Here is a 15681-nt window from a genome sequence, read left to right as displayed (position 1 = left end):
CCGACATGTGGTTATAATGCCAAGGAACTGCAGCCGACGGAGATGACTGTCTAGGATGGCAGAACTCACGTCAGCATCGAGTACCTTTGGGGTCCCGCTCCCACAGAGGAATCCCTCCCCTTTGGGTCCCTCCTAAGGGATGAGCCTTCAGGGATGTGGTAAACATTCTGTATGTCAGCTCGGGACTGCACTCAGGAGTCTAGCCTTTCTCCTTTAAAGACAAGAGATAGGTTTTAAGGCTGAAAAGATTATTGCTAGAGAGCAATGGCAGTGATCCCCAGACTCTGGAAGGTAAGTTTTAATTTAGCAAATGAGATGAGTTTAATTTTAAAAGTTTTATTAAACGATGGCGCCAATGTGGTTCCAGCCACTCGTCCAAGCACTGTGGCCAGCCAGGCAGCTGGTTCTAGCCCAGGCTTCAAGTGGGTAAAAACAGGCTGTGTGTGTTTTAAGTTGAGGGTGAGGAAGGTCCGGCTCACTCCCCAGGCGTCCCTACTCTTGAAAACAGGAGCCAAAGCCGGGAGCACCGTCTGACCTCTAGAGCCTGAGGGCAGAGGGCAGTTTCCGATGGCAATCATCTGCCCACCTGCCCGTCCTGCAGGAGCTCTGGGGTGCCCCCCCTTCCCAGGCAGCTAAGTGTGATCCGTGCATCACGTGCTAGGTCTGTGACAGAATTTCCAAAAGTCTCTGCTGACAATGAAAGGAAAAGACCTGGCTTCCTTCCAATAAGAATTCTTTGTTTAATATTTCAACAAGAAGTCCATACAGAACAGCACCCTCTGCGACCTGCCGGCAGCTCTCTGGGGTCCCCAGGCGCGCCTCTTCTGTTCTCTGGGTATAAACACTATCTCTTTGGCCAGCTGTACCTGAAGCCTCTGCAAAGAACATCGGGAAACAGAACATTTTACTTTTTCTCTCTGGGGCTTCTCAGCTTTGCACTGTATGAAAAAGGCTTCACTCTGGGGCTAGGTGATCTCACTCAAATCCCTTAACTTCCTCCTGAGAGCCTCAGGCTCAACCTTATCAAGGAGCTCCTTCACAAGGAAGTTCTCAGGAGGTGCAACATGGAGAGGAGGGGCTCAGCTCTGGCCCAGGCTCCCCCCGGCTCAGAGCTGCCCATAGAGTGTAAGAGGGCTTTCACACTGTGTGGGATCCTAGTTCCCCCTCAGGTTCCCAGATCTAAGACTAAATCATTGACTCTTTTTTTCATTTAAAGAAACCTCACACAAACTGGCTGTACACGTAAGTACACACACACACACACACACACACACACTTTCTCTCTCTCCAACTAAACAGACCGGAACCTCTCCAAGCCCTCAGAGGGACCCCAATGCAACCAGAGCCTGAGGGCCCTGTCTGAGCAAGCCAGGAGTCTTGGGTGAACTCTGTCACCTTTCTGAATGCAAGGTATAAAATCAATCACTGGCCAAGAATTCATTAAGTTAGGAAACACGTGAGGCACCTACTGTGTGCTGGACACTGTGGCCCTATAGACGAAGCGAGCCAAGACTGGCTTCCCTGTCCTATTCCCATCAACGACCTTGTCTTGAGCAGGGAACATGTGGGGCACATCAACATACCTATCTGATTTTCCAGATACAAAAGATTTGCTTCTGTTTCCTGCTGGCAGCTTGGGCTTGCCGACTGCAGCACATTTCTGAAAAAGCAAGGGTGCCATGTCACCTGGGGAACTTCACACAGCTTCAAGACTTGTAGGAAATTGCATCTGGCTTTGGCTGGTGCTGCCAAATGGCTGAGGCATCAAAAGCATCAAGAAGCAATCACGATGGCCCCCGAGATCCCTCCCTCTTGCCTTACACCAAGCACGATCCTGCCAGATGCCATGTGCGCCATTTCTGCTCTTGAAGGACAGACGCCAGAGCCCCACATCCTTGCCTTGCCCCCCACATTTCCTGCCACAGCCAGCTCTGCCAGGAGCTGACGTCTGTTTGTGGCATGTGCTGGCTTGTGTTAACGTTAAGGGGAGTGTTCTCAGTCTTGCCAAAAGCTATAATTCCCATGGTAGTGAAATACAGAACAATTCATCCCCTTTCAAATCACACATCAGCTTTAACAACAACTTTTATTACTGAAATAGCTGGCAAGCATTGTTCCAATCTCAAGAAATAAAAAAAGGGGAGAACATTTCAAGGGAAAGGACTATTGACATTTCCTAGCCAAGGTTCATGCCCTGGGGCACAGGCAGGGAATCGGACAAGCCAAAGAAGGTGCCTTACCTTGCCAGGTGGGTCCTGCAAATTTGGATCAAACTGGGATGACTGTTTGGGTTTGTTGTTTGCTGAAAGAGGAGAAAAGGTTGTCAGAGGCAGCCACTCACTTCCTCTCGGGGTACAAGCAAAAGCCTCTCACTAATGCTGTAGGCAGAGGGAAAGCCAGCCCCAGCCCCTTGCAGTTGGGCTCCCAGTGGGTGAAGCTTCTAGAGGGTTGGCCCTGAGATTGCACCCTCCACCTGTCCTGCCCATGGTGTCAATCTGCAGATCCGTTCTCCCTATCTGAACTCTAAGGGCATGTGATTGTCACAAGAGTTGCCTTGGGAGTTAGGGATGTTATCTGTGACTCCAAATCTAAATGACCCAGGTAGGGACGCACACCACCAGCTAGGTCTCAGCACTATGTTCATCATGGAAGCCTCTTTATTAGGCAGGCACAGAGACCCCACAGAGCTGTCTGTGCAGAAGAGGTGAATATATGGACTAGGAGTGCCAATGATGAAAATGGACTGTGCCCAGAAAAATATTCTGAGCAAGAAAAAAAAACAATGTAAAGTCCCTATCTTCTCTTCCTGTTTTGTATTTTACTGTAACTTCCTCAGAATTCTTGGACATCTTGGACACAAGGCTTCTCTAAGCCTACGCCAGGGCCTCCCTGGATAGGCTGATCCATCATCCTCTTTGGTCCCAGGCTGATAGGGGCAGGTTTAGTCCTCACCAGCAAAGGCTTTGAAGTCTGACTTGCTGTAGTCGTATGGGGTAAACTCTTTGGGTGGCTCTTGCTCTTGGGGCTGCTGGGAAACTTTGAGCCTCTTTGTCTCGTGCTTGGGTTCCAGGCTTCCTGGCTCGCTTCCCATCCTCTCCCGCTTCTTGGTAGCATTTTCTAGCTGCATATTTACAAGCCATGAAGAAAACTCAATGAAGAACTGAAGGTCTGTTTTATATTAGGGACCCAGTTGCTAATTGTGAGACAAAAGAATGATTTCCGGGAAAAGAGCAAGTGATTAGATGACCTGAAGAGACAAAGTGGCATGGTGGAACCAGATCTCATGGGTCCTATTGGGAGAGCTTAAACAAGACTGAAAAGTCCTTGGAGAGGGGAGAAGGGATTGTTTGGGAAGCTGCAGTATCGGATGGAGCAAGGTTTTAATGTCTACTTGCGATGAGTTAAAAAAAGGGAAGCAATGGAGTACCTTGACCAACCTTACAGGGAAGCTGAAGGTGGGAAACATCATAGAACTCACCAGGGACCATTCAAGGCCTGTTCTATTCCTAGGTCTAGTTTCTTAAAAGTAGTGGCAGAAAGAGCAGATGCTTACCGAAGCCTGCTCCCGGACCGAGATGACCTGCTGAGCAGTGGCTTTGTACTCTGCCTTTGCCTGTTCTCGGACAGCTGTAATCAGTGGAAAGGAGTTTCAGGGAAGACACCCAGAGTGTGCAACCCTGGGCTGAGAACCCACTCCTGTCTCCACCCTCACCGTTCACTCCCTGGACTGCCGTCCAAGGACACCCCAGAACAACAGTTACCTGTCTGCTCTGCTTTCTTTCTTGATGCTTCTTGGGCTTCTTTTTTGATCTGTCCCTGGCTTGCCAGCTTCCAACGATTGCTGATCTGATTAAAAATAAAATAAAAAAAAAAGCAATTTGAAAAGAACCACAGTATATATCCTTATGTTTGGATAAGGCAGGAGGACAAAGAGAGGCAGACCCCTCTTCTCCCGCTTTGAGCTACAGGATAAAGATAAATAAAGCACAAGATGGAAGTTAGATTTGATAAAAAGCACTCTATAGGGAACTGGAAAGCTTAAAAAAACTGACTTAAGGGTCTCTTGTTCCTGATGGACTTAGACTCAGGGCCGACCCCTCCTGTCTTTATCTCCTAGTGAGGATCAAACAAGATAAAGTGCTTTGAAAAGTGTTAAAGGCTATACAAGTCTAAGGCATTATTATTAAGAGGCTTAATCTAAAGTGATTATTGCAGAGCAGCATTCAGACTGTGGGATCTCCCACAAGATATCTTGACCCAAAAGATTCACAAAACTTCCCTCTTTTTTCATTCTTTCTACAAGGAATTAAAAAAAAAAAAAAAATCCAGCAGCCAAACTTACTTCATAGATCTTTGACATTGGATCATACTTGGCAGACTGTGAGATGTAGGCTCGGTTCTCTTCTGCAGGCAGATACTGAGAAAACCAAAGGTGAGACTTTAGATAGGGCCCACCAAAGGGGCCCATCACTTTCACAGTCCACCCCCACGGGGAGCCCCGGCACAGCACCTGTCACAGAGGCAGCCTAGCAGTCACTCACCATCCTGAATGGATTTTCAAAGGACTCCATGATTCTCTGCGCCCTCTGCTGGGCTGCGGTCAGCTTCCTTCCATTCTCTTCCTCAGCATTAGGCTCCTGTGGGCACCAAGAAAGTGTATGAGTATGAAGCCTGAGAGGGACAAAAGCTGGTCAGAGCATCACTGCCAAACCACTTACGGCTACAGACTAATTAAGTAACACCTGGCTGCACTGGGTCAAGTCTTAAAAATAATGATGACCAGTTCTTGGAAGAAATTTAAAATGGCAAAACACTGATCGGCCACCCAAATAAAAAAATGCTTCCTCTCCTTGAGAGCATCTCGTGGGGATCTTTCTGCACACAGCAAGTATTCAATAAACACTTGTTGAATGAACAAAATAACTCCTAAAAGTGGCAACATCATGTCCCACAAAGGTCTCAGTATCATATAGTGTGGGTAAAGCAAAGTGAGAAGAAACCTCCATATGCAAGAAATAAGAGAAAAACTAACTCTAGAAAGGATGAACATCCCCGAAAACCCCAGAGTGGGAGAGAACACCAACAAAATTGGCATCTCTATGAATTAAATTAGTAACTCACCGAAGAAAGAATTCAAAATTACAAACACAGTAACTGACAACAGAGAAAAGATGATGAAAACCTTCAAATGGAGCAAAAACTGCCAAGCAGGTGGCCCTCATTGGGTAGCAACCTAGTCGGAATGAGGTAGCATGGGCCAGGTGATTCATGTCCCTTCATATCCTGATGGGGACCCCCAGTACTCTGAAGCCCAAAGGACAACACTGGACGTCTATCTTACGAGTTCTACAAACATGCAAGAGTACATGCAAGAGTACAAAGAGGAAGCAAAAGCTGGACAGCTTATAAACTCAAGTCACCTATTCTGTAACACTGAGCTTTCCAATCACATGATACAGTGGAGAGAGTGCTGGGCCTGCAGTCAGGAAGATGAAAGTTCAAGTTCAGTCACTTAACCTCTGCCTGTTTCCTCCACTATGAAATGGAGCTAATAATACCACCTACCTCACAAGATTGTGGTGCAAATTAAATGAGATAACAGCTGTAAGTAGTCGCCTAGCACATAGTAAGTCCTATCATCTGGTACTGGCTATGAAACGGTGATGGATCAGTAGAAGTAGAATAGATTACATACAAATAACATAGTAAATAACTACAGTAATTTAGCTTATGATAAATCCAAAGATCCAAGCTTTTGGAACTCATTATTTGACAAAGATTGCTGGAAAAACTGGAAAACGGTATGGCAGAAACGAGATATAGACCAACATCTCACACTGTTTACCAAGATAGTCAAACATGATTTACACATGAATGATGACACTATAAGCAAATTAAGAGAGAATGAAACAGTTTATCTGTCAGACATTATCTGTCAGATTTATGGAAAAGGGAAGAATTTATGACCAAAAAAGATATGGAAAGCATTGCAAAATGTATAATACATAATTCTGATCATATAAAAAGTTTTTGTACAAACAAAACCAATGCAGCTAAAATTATAAAGAAAGTAGAAAATACTATGTAAACTATTTGAAAGAATAGGGAATGAATGACTCCTACCAAATTCCATTTACAACACAGTATTGATACCTAAACCAGGTAGGACAGAAACAGAGAAAGAAAATTATAGACCAATCTCCCTAATGAATATTGATGCAAAAATCTTAAATAAATATTAGCAAAGAGGTCACAGAAAATCATCCCCAGGATAATACAGCATGACCAAGTAGGATTTATATTAGGAATGCAGGGCTGGTTCAATATTAGGAAAACTATTAGCATAACTGACTATATTAATAACCAAATTAACAAAAACCAGATGATTATCTCAATAGATGAAGAAAAAGCATTTGATAAAATCCAACACCCATTCCTAATAAAAACACTAGAAAGTATAGGAATAAATGGACTTTTCCTTAAAACAGTCAGTAGTATCTATTTAAAACCAATAGCAAGTATCATATGTAGTGGGGATAAACTAGAACCATTCCCAATAAGATCAGGGGTGAAACAAAGTTGCCCACTATCACCATTACTATTCAATACTGTATTAGAAATGCTAGCTTTGGCAATAAGAGAAGAAAAAGAGATTAAAGGAATTAGAGTAGGTAATGAGGAAACCAAATTATCACTCTCTGCAGATGATATGATGGTATACTTAGAAAACCCCAGAGAATCAACTAACAAGCTATTAGAAATAATCCACAACTTTAGTAAAGTTACAGGATACAAAATAAATCCACATCCACATAAATCATCAGCATTCTTATACATCACTAACAAAATCCAACAGCAAGAGATACAAAGAGAAATTCTATTTAAAATAACTGTTGATAATATAAAATATCTGGGAATTTATCTACCAAGGAAAGTCAGGAACTATATAAGCAAAACTACAAAACACTTTCCACACAAAGTTAGATCTAAGCAATTGGAAAAATATCAAGTGCTCGTGGACAGGTCAAGCAAATATAATAAAGATGACAATATTCCCTAAATTAATCTATTTATCTAGTGCTATACCAATCAAACTCCCAAGAAACTATTTACTGACCTAGAAAAAATAACAACAAAATTCATCTGGAAGAACAAAAGGGCAAAAATTTCAAAGGAATTAATGAAGAGAAAAGCAAATGAAGGTGGCCTAGCTGTACCAGACTAAAACTATATTATAAAGCAGCAGTCATCAAAACCATTTGGTACTGGCTAAGAAATAGAGAAGTTGATCAGTGGAATAGGTTACATTCACAGAACGAAATAGCTAATGACTATAACAATCTAGTATTTGACAAATCCAAAGGTCCCATCTTTTGGGATAAGAATTCAATATTTGACAAAAACTGCTGCAAAAACTGGAAACTAGTAAGGGCAAAAAGTAGGCACAGACCCATACCTAATACTGTACACCAAGATAAGGTCAAAATTGGTTCATGATCTAGACATAAAAAAATGATATTATAAACAAATTAGAAGAACATGGGATAGTATACCTCTCAAATTTGTGGGGGAGGAAGGAATTTGTGACCAAAGAAGAACTAGAGATCATTATTGATGATAAAATAGGTAATATGGATTATATTAAAGTTTTTGTACAAACAAAACTAATGCAAACAAGATTAGAAGGGAAACAATAAACTGGGAAAACACTTTTACATCCAAAGGATCTGATAAAGGCCTCATTTCTAAAATATATAGAGAACTGACTCAAGCCACCCTCCAATTGATAAATGGTCAAAGGATATGAACAGAATTTTCAGATGAAGAAATTGAAACTATTTGGAACCATAGGAAAAGGTGCTCTAAATCACTACTGATCAGAGAAATGCATATTAAGACAACTCTGAGATACCACTACACACCTCTCAGCTGCTAAGATGACAGGAAAAGATAATGATGAATGTTGGAGGGGACGCAAGAAAACTGGGACACTGATACATTGTTGGTGGAACTGTGACTGGATCCAACCATTCTGGAGAGCAATTTGGAACTATGCTCAAAAAGCTGTCAAACTGTGCATACCTTTTGATCCAGCAGTGTTTCTACTGGGATTATATCCCAAAGAGAAAGGAGGGACTCATGTATGCAAAAATGTTTGTAGCAGCCCTTTCTGTAGTGGCTAGAAATTGGAAATTGAATGTATTCCCATCAATTGGGCAATGGCTGAATAAATTATGGTATATGAATGTTATGGAATTCTATTGTTCTGTAAGAAATGACCAGCAGGATGATTTCAGAGAGGCCTGGAGAGACTTACATGAACTAATGCTAAGTGAAATGAGCAGAACCAGGAGATCATTATACAAAGACAAGATTATACAATGATCAATTCTGATGGACATGGCTGTCTTCAACAATGAGATGATTCAAACCAGTGCCACTTGTGCAGTGAAGAGAGCCATCTACACCCAGAGAGAGAATTGTAGGAACAGAGTGTGGACACAACATCGCATTATCACTCTCTCTCTTGTTATTTGCTTGCATTTTGTTTTCTTTCTGTTTTTCTTTTCCTTTCTTCTTGATCTGATTTTTCTTGTGTGTAACATGCTATAATTGCATTTGCTATTGCCAGTCTCTCCTAATTCCTAGGACATCAGAGAGATCTCTGGTAAATATTAATATCAAGCTTACCTCTACCTGAGGCCTTCAGAAATCCTCTGGCTGCTATCTCATATGGATGCAGTTTAAGCACAACAGAGCACCCAAGAGTTTATGTAGGCAAGTTTAAGAACTTTATTCATGTGATTTACATCCTACACTAAGACCTCCTGCACTCTTAGCTCCTTCTCCTTGGCAGAGATTCAGGTGAAAAGGGGGTCGGGCTCCTCCCCCACTGAGTTTATATAGGGTCCATGAGGTCACAGGCACAGTCAATTAGAGATGGAGACACTTCCCGGTCCTGACATGATTTCACAGTATTCAGAGTTCCTGCTGTGGCTGGAAATCCCACCCATGAAGGTAGTCCCTATGTACTCATAGCCAATCATGTCCAGGTATCTCCAGGCCATAGGCCTGTGTTACATCCTAACTGTGCTTGCCTGGCCTCTCTAATGGACCCTTATACTTGTGCAACAAGATAACTGTATAAATATGTATACATATATTGGATCTAACATGTATTTCAATATATTTAGCATGTATTAAATTACCTGTCAGCTAAGGGAGGAGGTGGGGGGAGGGAGGGGAAAATTTGGAACAAAAGGTTTTGCAAGGGTCAGTGTTGGAAAAATTATCCACGCATGTTTTATAAATAAAAAGCTTTAATTAAGAGAGACAGAGAGAGAGAGAAAGAAAAAGAGAGAGAGAGAGAAAGAAAAAGAGAGAGAGAGAGAGAAAGAAAAAGAGAGAAAGAGAGAGAGAGAAAGCACAAAAGTGGGGGGATATTTTTGCAATAAGTATTTCTAATAACGGTTTCATTTTTCAAATATATAGAGAATGGAGTCAAATTTATAAAAGTACAAGCCATTCCCCAAATGATAAAAGGTCAAAAAATATAAACAGGCATTTTTCATACAAGGAAATCAATGTTATCTATAGTCATGAAAAAATGTTCTAAATCACTATTGGCTAGAGAAAGATAAATTTAAACAACTCTGAGATACTATCTCACTTAGCTCACTAGCTAAGATGACAAAAAAGGAAACAGTTACATGCTGCAGAAGCTGTGGGACAACTGGGACATTAATGAAGTTGTGAATTGATCCACCCATTATAGAGAACAATTTAGAACTATCCCCAAAGACTATAAAATTGCATACCATTTGATCCAGAAATACTGATTCCAGATTTATATCCGAAAGATATCCAAAAAAAAAAAAAAAAAAAGGAAAAGGACCTATTTGAACAAAATGTAGCAGTTCTTTTTGTGGTAGATAAAAGCTGGAAATTGAAGGGATGCTCAGGAATTGAGGAATGGCTAAACAAGCTGTGGTATATAATTATAATGGAATATTATTGTGTTATAAGGAATGACAAACAAGATAATTTCAAAAAACCTGGAAAGACTTACATGAACTGATGCATAGTAAAGTGAAAAGAACCAGGAGAATGTTGTACATAGTAACAACAAAACTATTGAATTGAAAATGACTTAGCTATTCTTAGCAATAAAATGATGCAAGACAATCCCAAAAGATTAAAGATGAAGCATACTGTCCACCTCCAGAGAAAGAACTGATATTGTCTGAATACACACTGAAACATTCTATTGTTTACTTTCTTCCATTCGAGTCTTCTTATACTAAATGACTAAAATAGAATGTCTTACACAATTGTACATATATAACTTATATCTGAATGCTTACTGTTTTAGAAAGGGGAGAGAGGAGGGAGGGATAGAATTTGGAATTTAAAATGTTAAATAAAAATGTTTTTTTAAAAAGTGATGATCTGGGTTCAAACCTGGTGCTGCACATCTCTACTCTATGCTATTGGATTGTTAAATTCAGGAGTTCTGAGCTGAAATAGGACTAAAGCCAATTGGGTATCCACACTAAGTTCAGCATCAATATGGTAAGCCCCAGAAAGGCAGGAAAGGGGAATCAGGTTGCCTAAGGAGAGATGAACCAGCCCAGGTCAAACCAGATCAGGTCCAAATTTCTATGTCAATCCACAGTGAGGCTGGCCTACTGCAAAGAGAAAGTGTGATGTGTTTTTGCAGGCCTTGTTCTTGGAGGCAATGCCAAGCCAGGCAGCAGGGCTCTTGTGGGTCTCCTGGGCAAAGTTTATAGACACAGCAAATTCTTTTCAGTCCTCAGCTACTGAGATAACTAGGATGAAAAATAAGCTCAATTGTCATTAAATTTAGGAACAGAGAAGACTTAAAAGTGAAACATAAAAATTATAAAGAAAAACTTGCTAGAAAATCTCCTGCCCCGATATTTGTAGTGAAAGTGAATGAGAATACAAGAAATCCACCGTGGCTATCTATGGTAGGCAGGCAGTCCCGGGACATGAGTAAGCTTCTAAGCAAGTCATGTGAAAATCACATTTTAAAGACAAAGATCCACAAGGAATGAACAAAGCCTGCTGGCATGCTTGGGCCACGATGATGGATTGTATGCCAAAAAAGGCATTCAAAGATGAATACACAGTTACCACAGTTCTAGTAATCCCAGTGATCTCTGGAGCCCTCTGCTACGTCATCATTTTGGACAAAACACTTGGTGATTGAATACCAACATGTGAATACTAGCATTCTTTCACAAAGAGTTCTCTGCTTTAATTAATAAAAATCAAAAGTGACATTAGAAATGTCCCAACATAACAAATATAAATTCCATTTAATGAAGACAAAGCATCTCAGAAATGAGAGAAAAAGAAAACTGATTTAGATCTGAAGACTCCTGGGATGTTAGTGAGGTGCCTTCCCTACAAGGACAAGTATTTGTTTTTTGTATAAAGGGGCAGCAGTTCACAATCTTCACAAAATAATCTATGAAATCATATACAGGGATTCCAGAGACATTTTTAACCAGTTCACTGAAGAACACATGGCTCTCATCTGGAAAGATATCAGAAAGTGGTGGCAAAAAATAAGGTAACAGGGGAAAGATAGTTGCCAGAACATTTTGAAATTTTAAAGAGTATGGCTATCAAATTAGATGTTAATGGGGGAAAAAAAATGCATTTATTTTAAGGGTGTGATATCCAAGCTACAGAAGCAACTCAAATGTATAAAACCAAGAACCATTCCCCGAAGGATATTCAGTCTAAGGATAGGAACAGTTCTCAAAAGAAATGCAAATAATTAACAACTGTATGAAAGATGCTACAAATCTCTAATAGAGAAATGCAAACTAAAGCAACTTTAAGGTTTCGCCACATACCCAGCAAATTGACAAGGATGACAAAAATTAGAAATAAAGCCTGAAAGACTTTAGAAAAACTGGCTCACTAATATACTGCTGGTGGAGCTATGCCTTGATCTAACATTCTGAAAATTAATTTGGAATTATATTGAGAAAGTGATTAGGATAGTCATACTTTTTTTTTTTTTTCAGGAAGGATAGCTATATAAATACTAGCTATTATTCTTTTTATCTTTGATCCAAAGATGTCAAAGAAGGGTATTACTGAGGTAGGAACTGTGTGATTTCACTGGCATGGGGAACTCCTGGATAAAAGAACTCCCTCTACCAATGAAGGGTGGCACCTGTATTGTTTTCTTAGAGAATTGCTTAAAGCACTGAAGTTATGTGCCCTACCAAGATCACACAGACTATGGCTTGGAGACTGGTCTTGAATTCAGGTTCTAAAACTAGCTCTCTATCCACTATACTGTGCCGCTCTTCAGAGATCCCATAAAAACCAAACAACATATAAGCAAAATTTTTTGTACTAGTAGAAGACTGGAAATAAAAGAGATGTCCAACAATTGAAGAAATGAAAAAAACTGTGTTCATGAATGCAATGGAATATTAATACTCTTAAAAAAATAATGAACATGAAGACTTCAGAGAAGTCTGAGAAAATTTTACAAAACTGATGCAAGATGAAGTAATCACAACATGGAAAGCAACATATACACAATGATAACAATGTGAATGGAAAGTAAAACAACAACAACAAATAAACCTGAACATTGTGTAGTAATTATAATTATGAAGTTTGGGTCAGGTATATCTACCTCCCTACTTTGCAGAGGTGAAAACCTCTAGATAAGGAATATAGTACACAGCATATTGTTAGGCTTAGCTGACTGACATGTTGCTTAGTTTTCCTGAAGTACTTATTAGCTTTCTCTGGGGAGTGAATGAGAAAAGGCTACTTTTAGAAATAAAGATAATATACCAGGTGAACAATCTATACTATGACTACGTTAATAATCAACAAAAACAAAACTGAAAAGTTTCAGAATTCTGGTAGTGTTAAAAATGCTGATAAGTAGCAAAGAATTGAAAAAGGAGTTTTTGCCCATCATTTGGGGAATGGCTGAACAAGCTGTGGTACATGAAGGGAATAGAATATTATTGTTTTATAAAAAATGATGAACAAGCTGATTATAGAAAGGCCTGGAAAGATTTACATGAACTGATACTGAGCGAAATAAGCAGAACCAGAAAAACATTGTACACAATAACAGCAAGAATATGCCATGATCAATTAAGAAAGGCTTGGTTCTTCTCAGTAGTTCAGTGATCCAAAACAATCCCAATAGACTTTGGACAGAAAATGCTATCTGCATCCTGAAAAAGAACTAAGGAGACTGAATGTCAATCAACACATTCTATGCTCACTTCTTTTTTGTTTTTTTTTAAATCTCTCATGGTTATTCCCATTTGCTCTGATTTTTCTCTCCCAACATAATTTATAAAACAATATGTATTAAAAATAAACTAAAAAAAAAACAAAAAACAAACAAAAAAAAAAAACTGGTGACAGCTAAAGCAGTCTCCCTACCATTAAAGTGGTGGACTACAGATGAGAAATTTCAGAGATAGCTACTGTTTTAATCTGCTTTGACTTATGAGAAGGTTATGTGGAGGAATAGAGTAAGGGGAGAAAGATAATTCACTAGGAAATAATAATGATGACAAAAATAAAAGAGCATTAATGAAATAATTTTAAAAATAAGAATTGTTCTTCAGTGTCACACCTACTGCCTCTGGATATTCCCCAAGGTCCTGACTTGGGCCCAATTCTCTTTTTGTTCCATACTGTTATACCTGATATCTCATCATCCTCCATGGGTCCAATTATCAGCTCTATGCAGATGACTCCCAGATCAATATCCATCCCTCAGCTATACTAGATTCCTAACTCCAAATTCATTTTCAGCACCTCAAACTGGATGTCCCATAGGTATTGTCAAACTCAAACAGATATTCAAAACAGAACTTCTTATATTTTCCCCCACTAATACCTCAGCCCTATCAAACTTCCTTATTACTGTCTAATGTACTCTCATTCTTCCAGTTACTCAGGTTCACAACCTTATAGTCACCCTCTGCTCTGCACTCTCATTCCTCTGACAAGCCAGTCCACTGCCAGATCTTGTCTTTTCTACCTTCACCACATCTCTCATATGTGCCCTTTTCAACTTTACACACAGTCATCACCCTAAAGCAGGCCCTCAGCATTTCTTGTTTGGCCAAATAATGAACTGCCAATTAATTTGTGGAATTATTGCAACAAAGGGAATGGAACCACAGGACAATTTCTCTTGAGTGGGGAATAGGAACTCAGAGTTCTTTAGATTCTTACTGAAAGACCAAGATGGAAAGTAGGGATTAGTGCTTCAACCACATTTTAATAAGGCACAGAGAGTACGGAGGCAAATGACAAGGGAGGAAGGAAAGAAGTGTGGGGAAGAAAACGAAGGGAACACAGAGAAGCACTTAGGTAACCACGGATCACAGATGGGTATATTCAGGTAGCATGGACCTAAAGCATATGGAGAAATGCTTGAGGTGCTGGGGGGTAAAGGAGAGTTTAGGGGTTTTATTTTTACAAGGACTTGGTTAGCTTACACTGGTTACTTAGAAACTTACTAATTTATTGGTGGGGAGGGAGGGAGGGAGGGTATGGTGGTCAGAAGGATCTGAACATGATACAATTTTAACACAACTAATGCTTATTAGGTGTCTACCATGTGTCAGGCACCTTCCTCGGCAATAACCTGCTTTAATTGGTATTCCTGCCTCTGTCTCCTCATTACAACCCCATATTCAATAAAATGCCAAAGTGATTTTTGGAACACTGAACCCTAATTCACTGAATTCTCCTATCACATCCAGGATCAATGACAAAATCTTGCTTTGTATTTAAAGTTCTTCATAATCTCTTTCTCTCATTCTCCTACAATCTGTAGCCCCAGCCTCCCTGAAGTTCCATGCACATGTCATTCCATCTTCTCTTTCTAGACACTGACTACCTCCTTCCCATCCCCCCCGCCCCCGCCAATGCTCCATCCTTACACCTACATCTCTGAGATTTCCTTCCTTCCTTCCTTCCTTCCTTCCTTCCTTCTATCTCACTGTCTATAGGAAAATACCCCCAGCTGCCAATGGCTTCTACCTTTAGGTGGCCTTTATCTACTCTACATCATGTAGTAGACATTGCCTTCCCTGTTAAAGGGAAGACCATTTGAGGACAGGATTTTGTTCTATTTTTGTGTCTCTAGAGATCAGCATAATGACGAGCACATAGTAAGGGCTCAATTAAATGCTTGATCACTGTTTCAATAAACTCAGAAAATTGATTTATCTTCTAATGAGAAATCTGGTATTGTAAAGGTTTTTGAATTCTAATTTGATCAAGTACATGAAAATTACATCACTCAGTCAAGAACTTGATAGAAATAAAGAGCAAAAAATCAATGCAGCTGAAAACAGGCATGACACCACAGAAAGTACAGTAGTTCTCAGTCATGAGGCCTGAATTCAAATCCCACTTCTGATACAAACTCTATCTGTGTGACCTCACAAGTCATTTAACATTTCTATCTGTAATTTACATTTAACATCCCCGTCTCTAATATGGAGATTGGACTAGATAGAATCTGAGCTAAGGCCAGAGTACTTAAATAGTCATTCCTAGCATAAAGGTAACTGAAAAATGAGGGATTTGGGGAGATAGGAGGAAAGAATCCCTTGAAAAGCTAATAGAATGCAGGGCAGC

General features: G+C 40.1%; 1 protein-coding gene across 1 annotated transcript in view; it reads right to left on the bottom strand.

Moving 5' to 3' along the window:
• Positions 1-716: 716 nt before the first annotated feature.
• EXOSC10 (exosome component 10) overlaps positions 717-15681 on the bottom strand; it is a 46475-nt gene continuing 31510 nt past the window's right edge. Inside the window, exons 18-25 of the mRNA XM_031962870.1 lie at positions 4542-4637; positions 4343-4417; positions 3762-3846; positions 3554-3627; positions 2953-3121; positions 2241-2302; positions 1584-1660; positions 717-875 (exon numbers count right to left, since the gene is read on the bottom strand). Of these exons, the coding sequence (XP_031818730.1) occupies positions 845-875; positions 1584-1660; positions 2241-2302; positions 2953-3121; positions 3554-3627; positions 3762-3846; positions 4343-4417; positions 4542-4637 (669 nt within the window). The 3' untranslated portion in view covers positions 717-844. The remainder of the gene's footprint in view (positions 876-1583; positions 1661-2240; positions 2303-2952; positions 3122-3553; positions 3628-3761; positions 3847-4342; positions 4418-4541; positions 4638-15681) is intronic.

The sequence above is a fragment of the Sarcophilus harrisii genome, chromosome 3 (assembly GCF_902635505.1).
Source record: "Sarcophilus harrisii chromosome 3, mSarHar1.11, whole genome shotgun sequence".
NCBI classification, from domain to species: Eukaryota; Metazoa; Chordata; class Mammalia; order Dasyuromorphia; family Dasyuridae; genus Sarcophilus; species Sarcophilus harrisii.
Note: the sequence above shows the minus strand (reverse complement) of the source record. Positions and strands in the feature narration are given on the sequence as shown.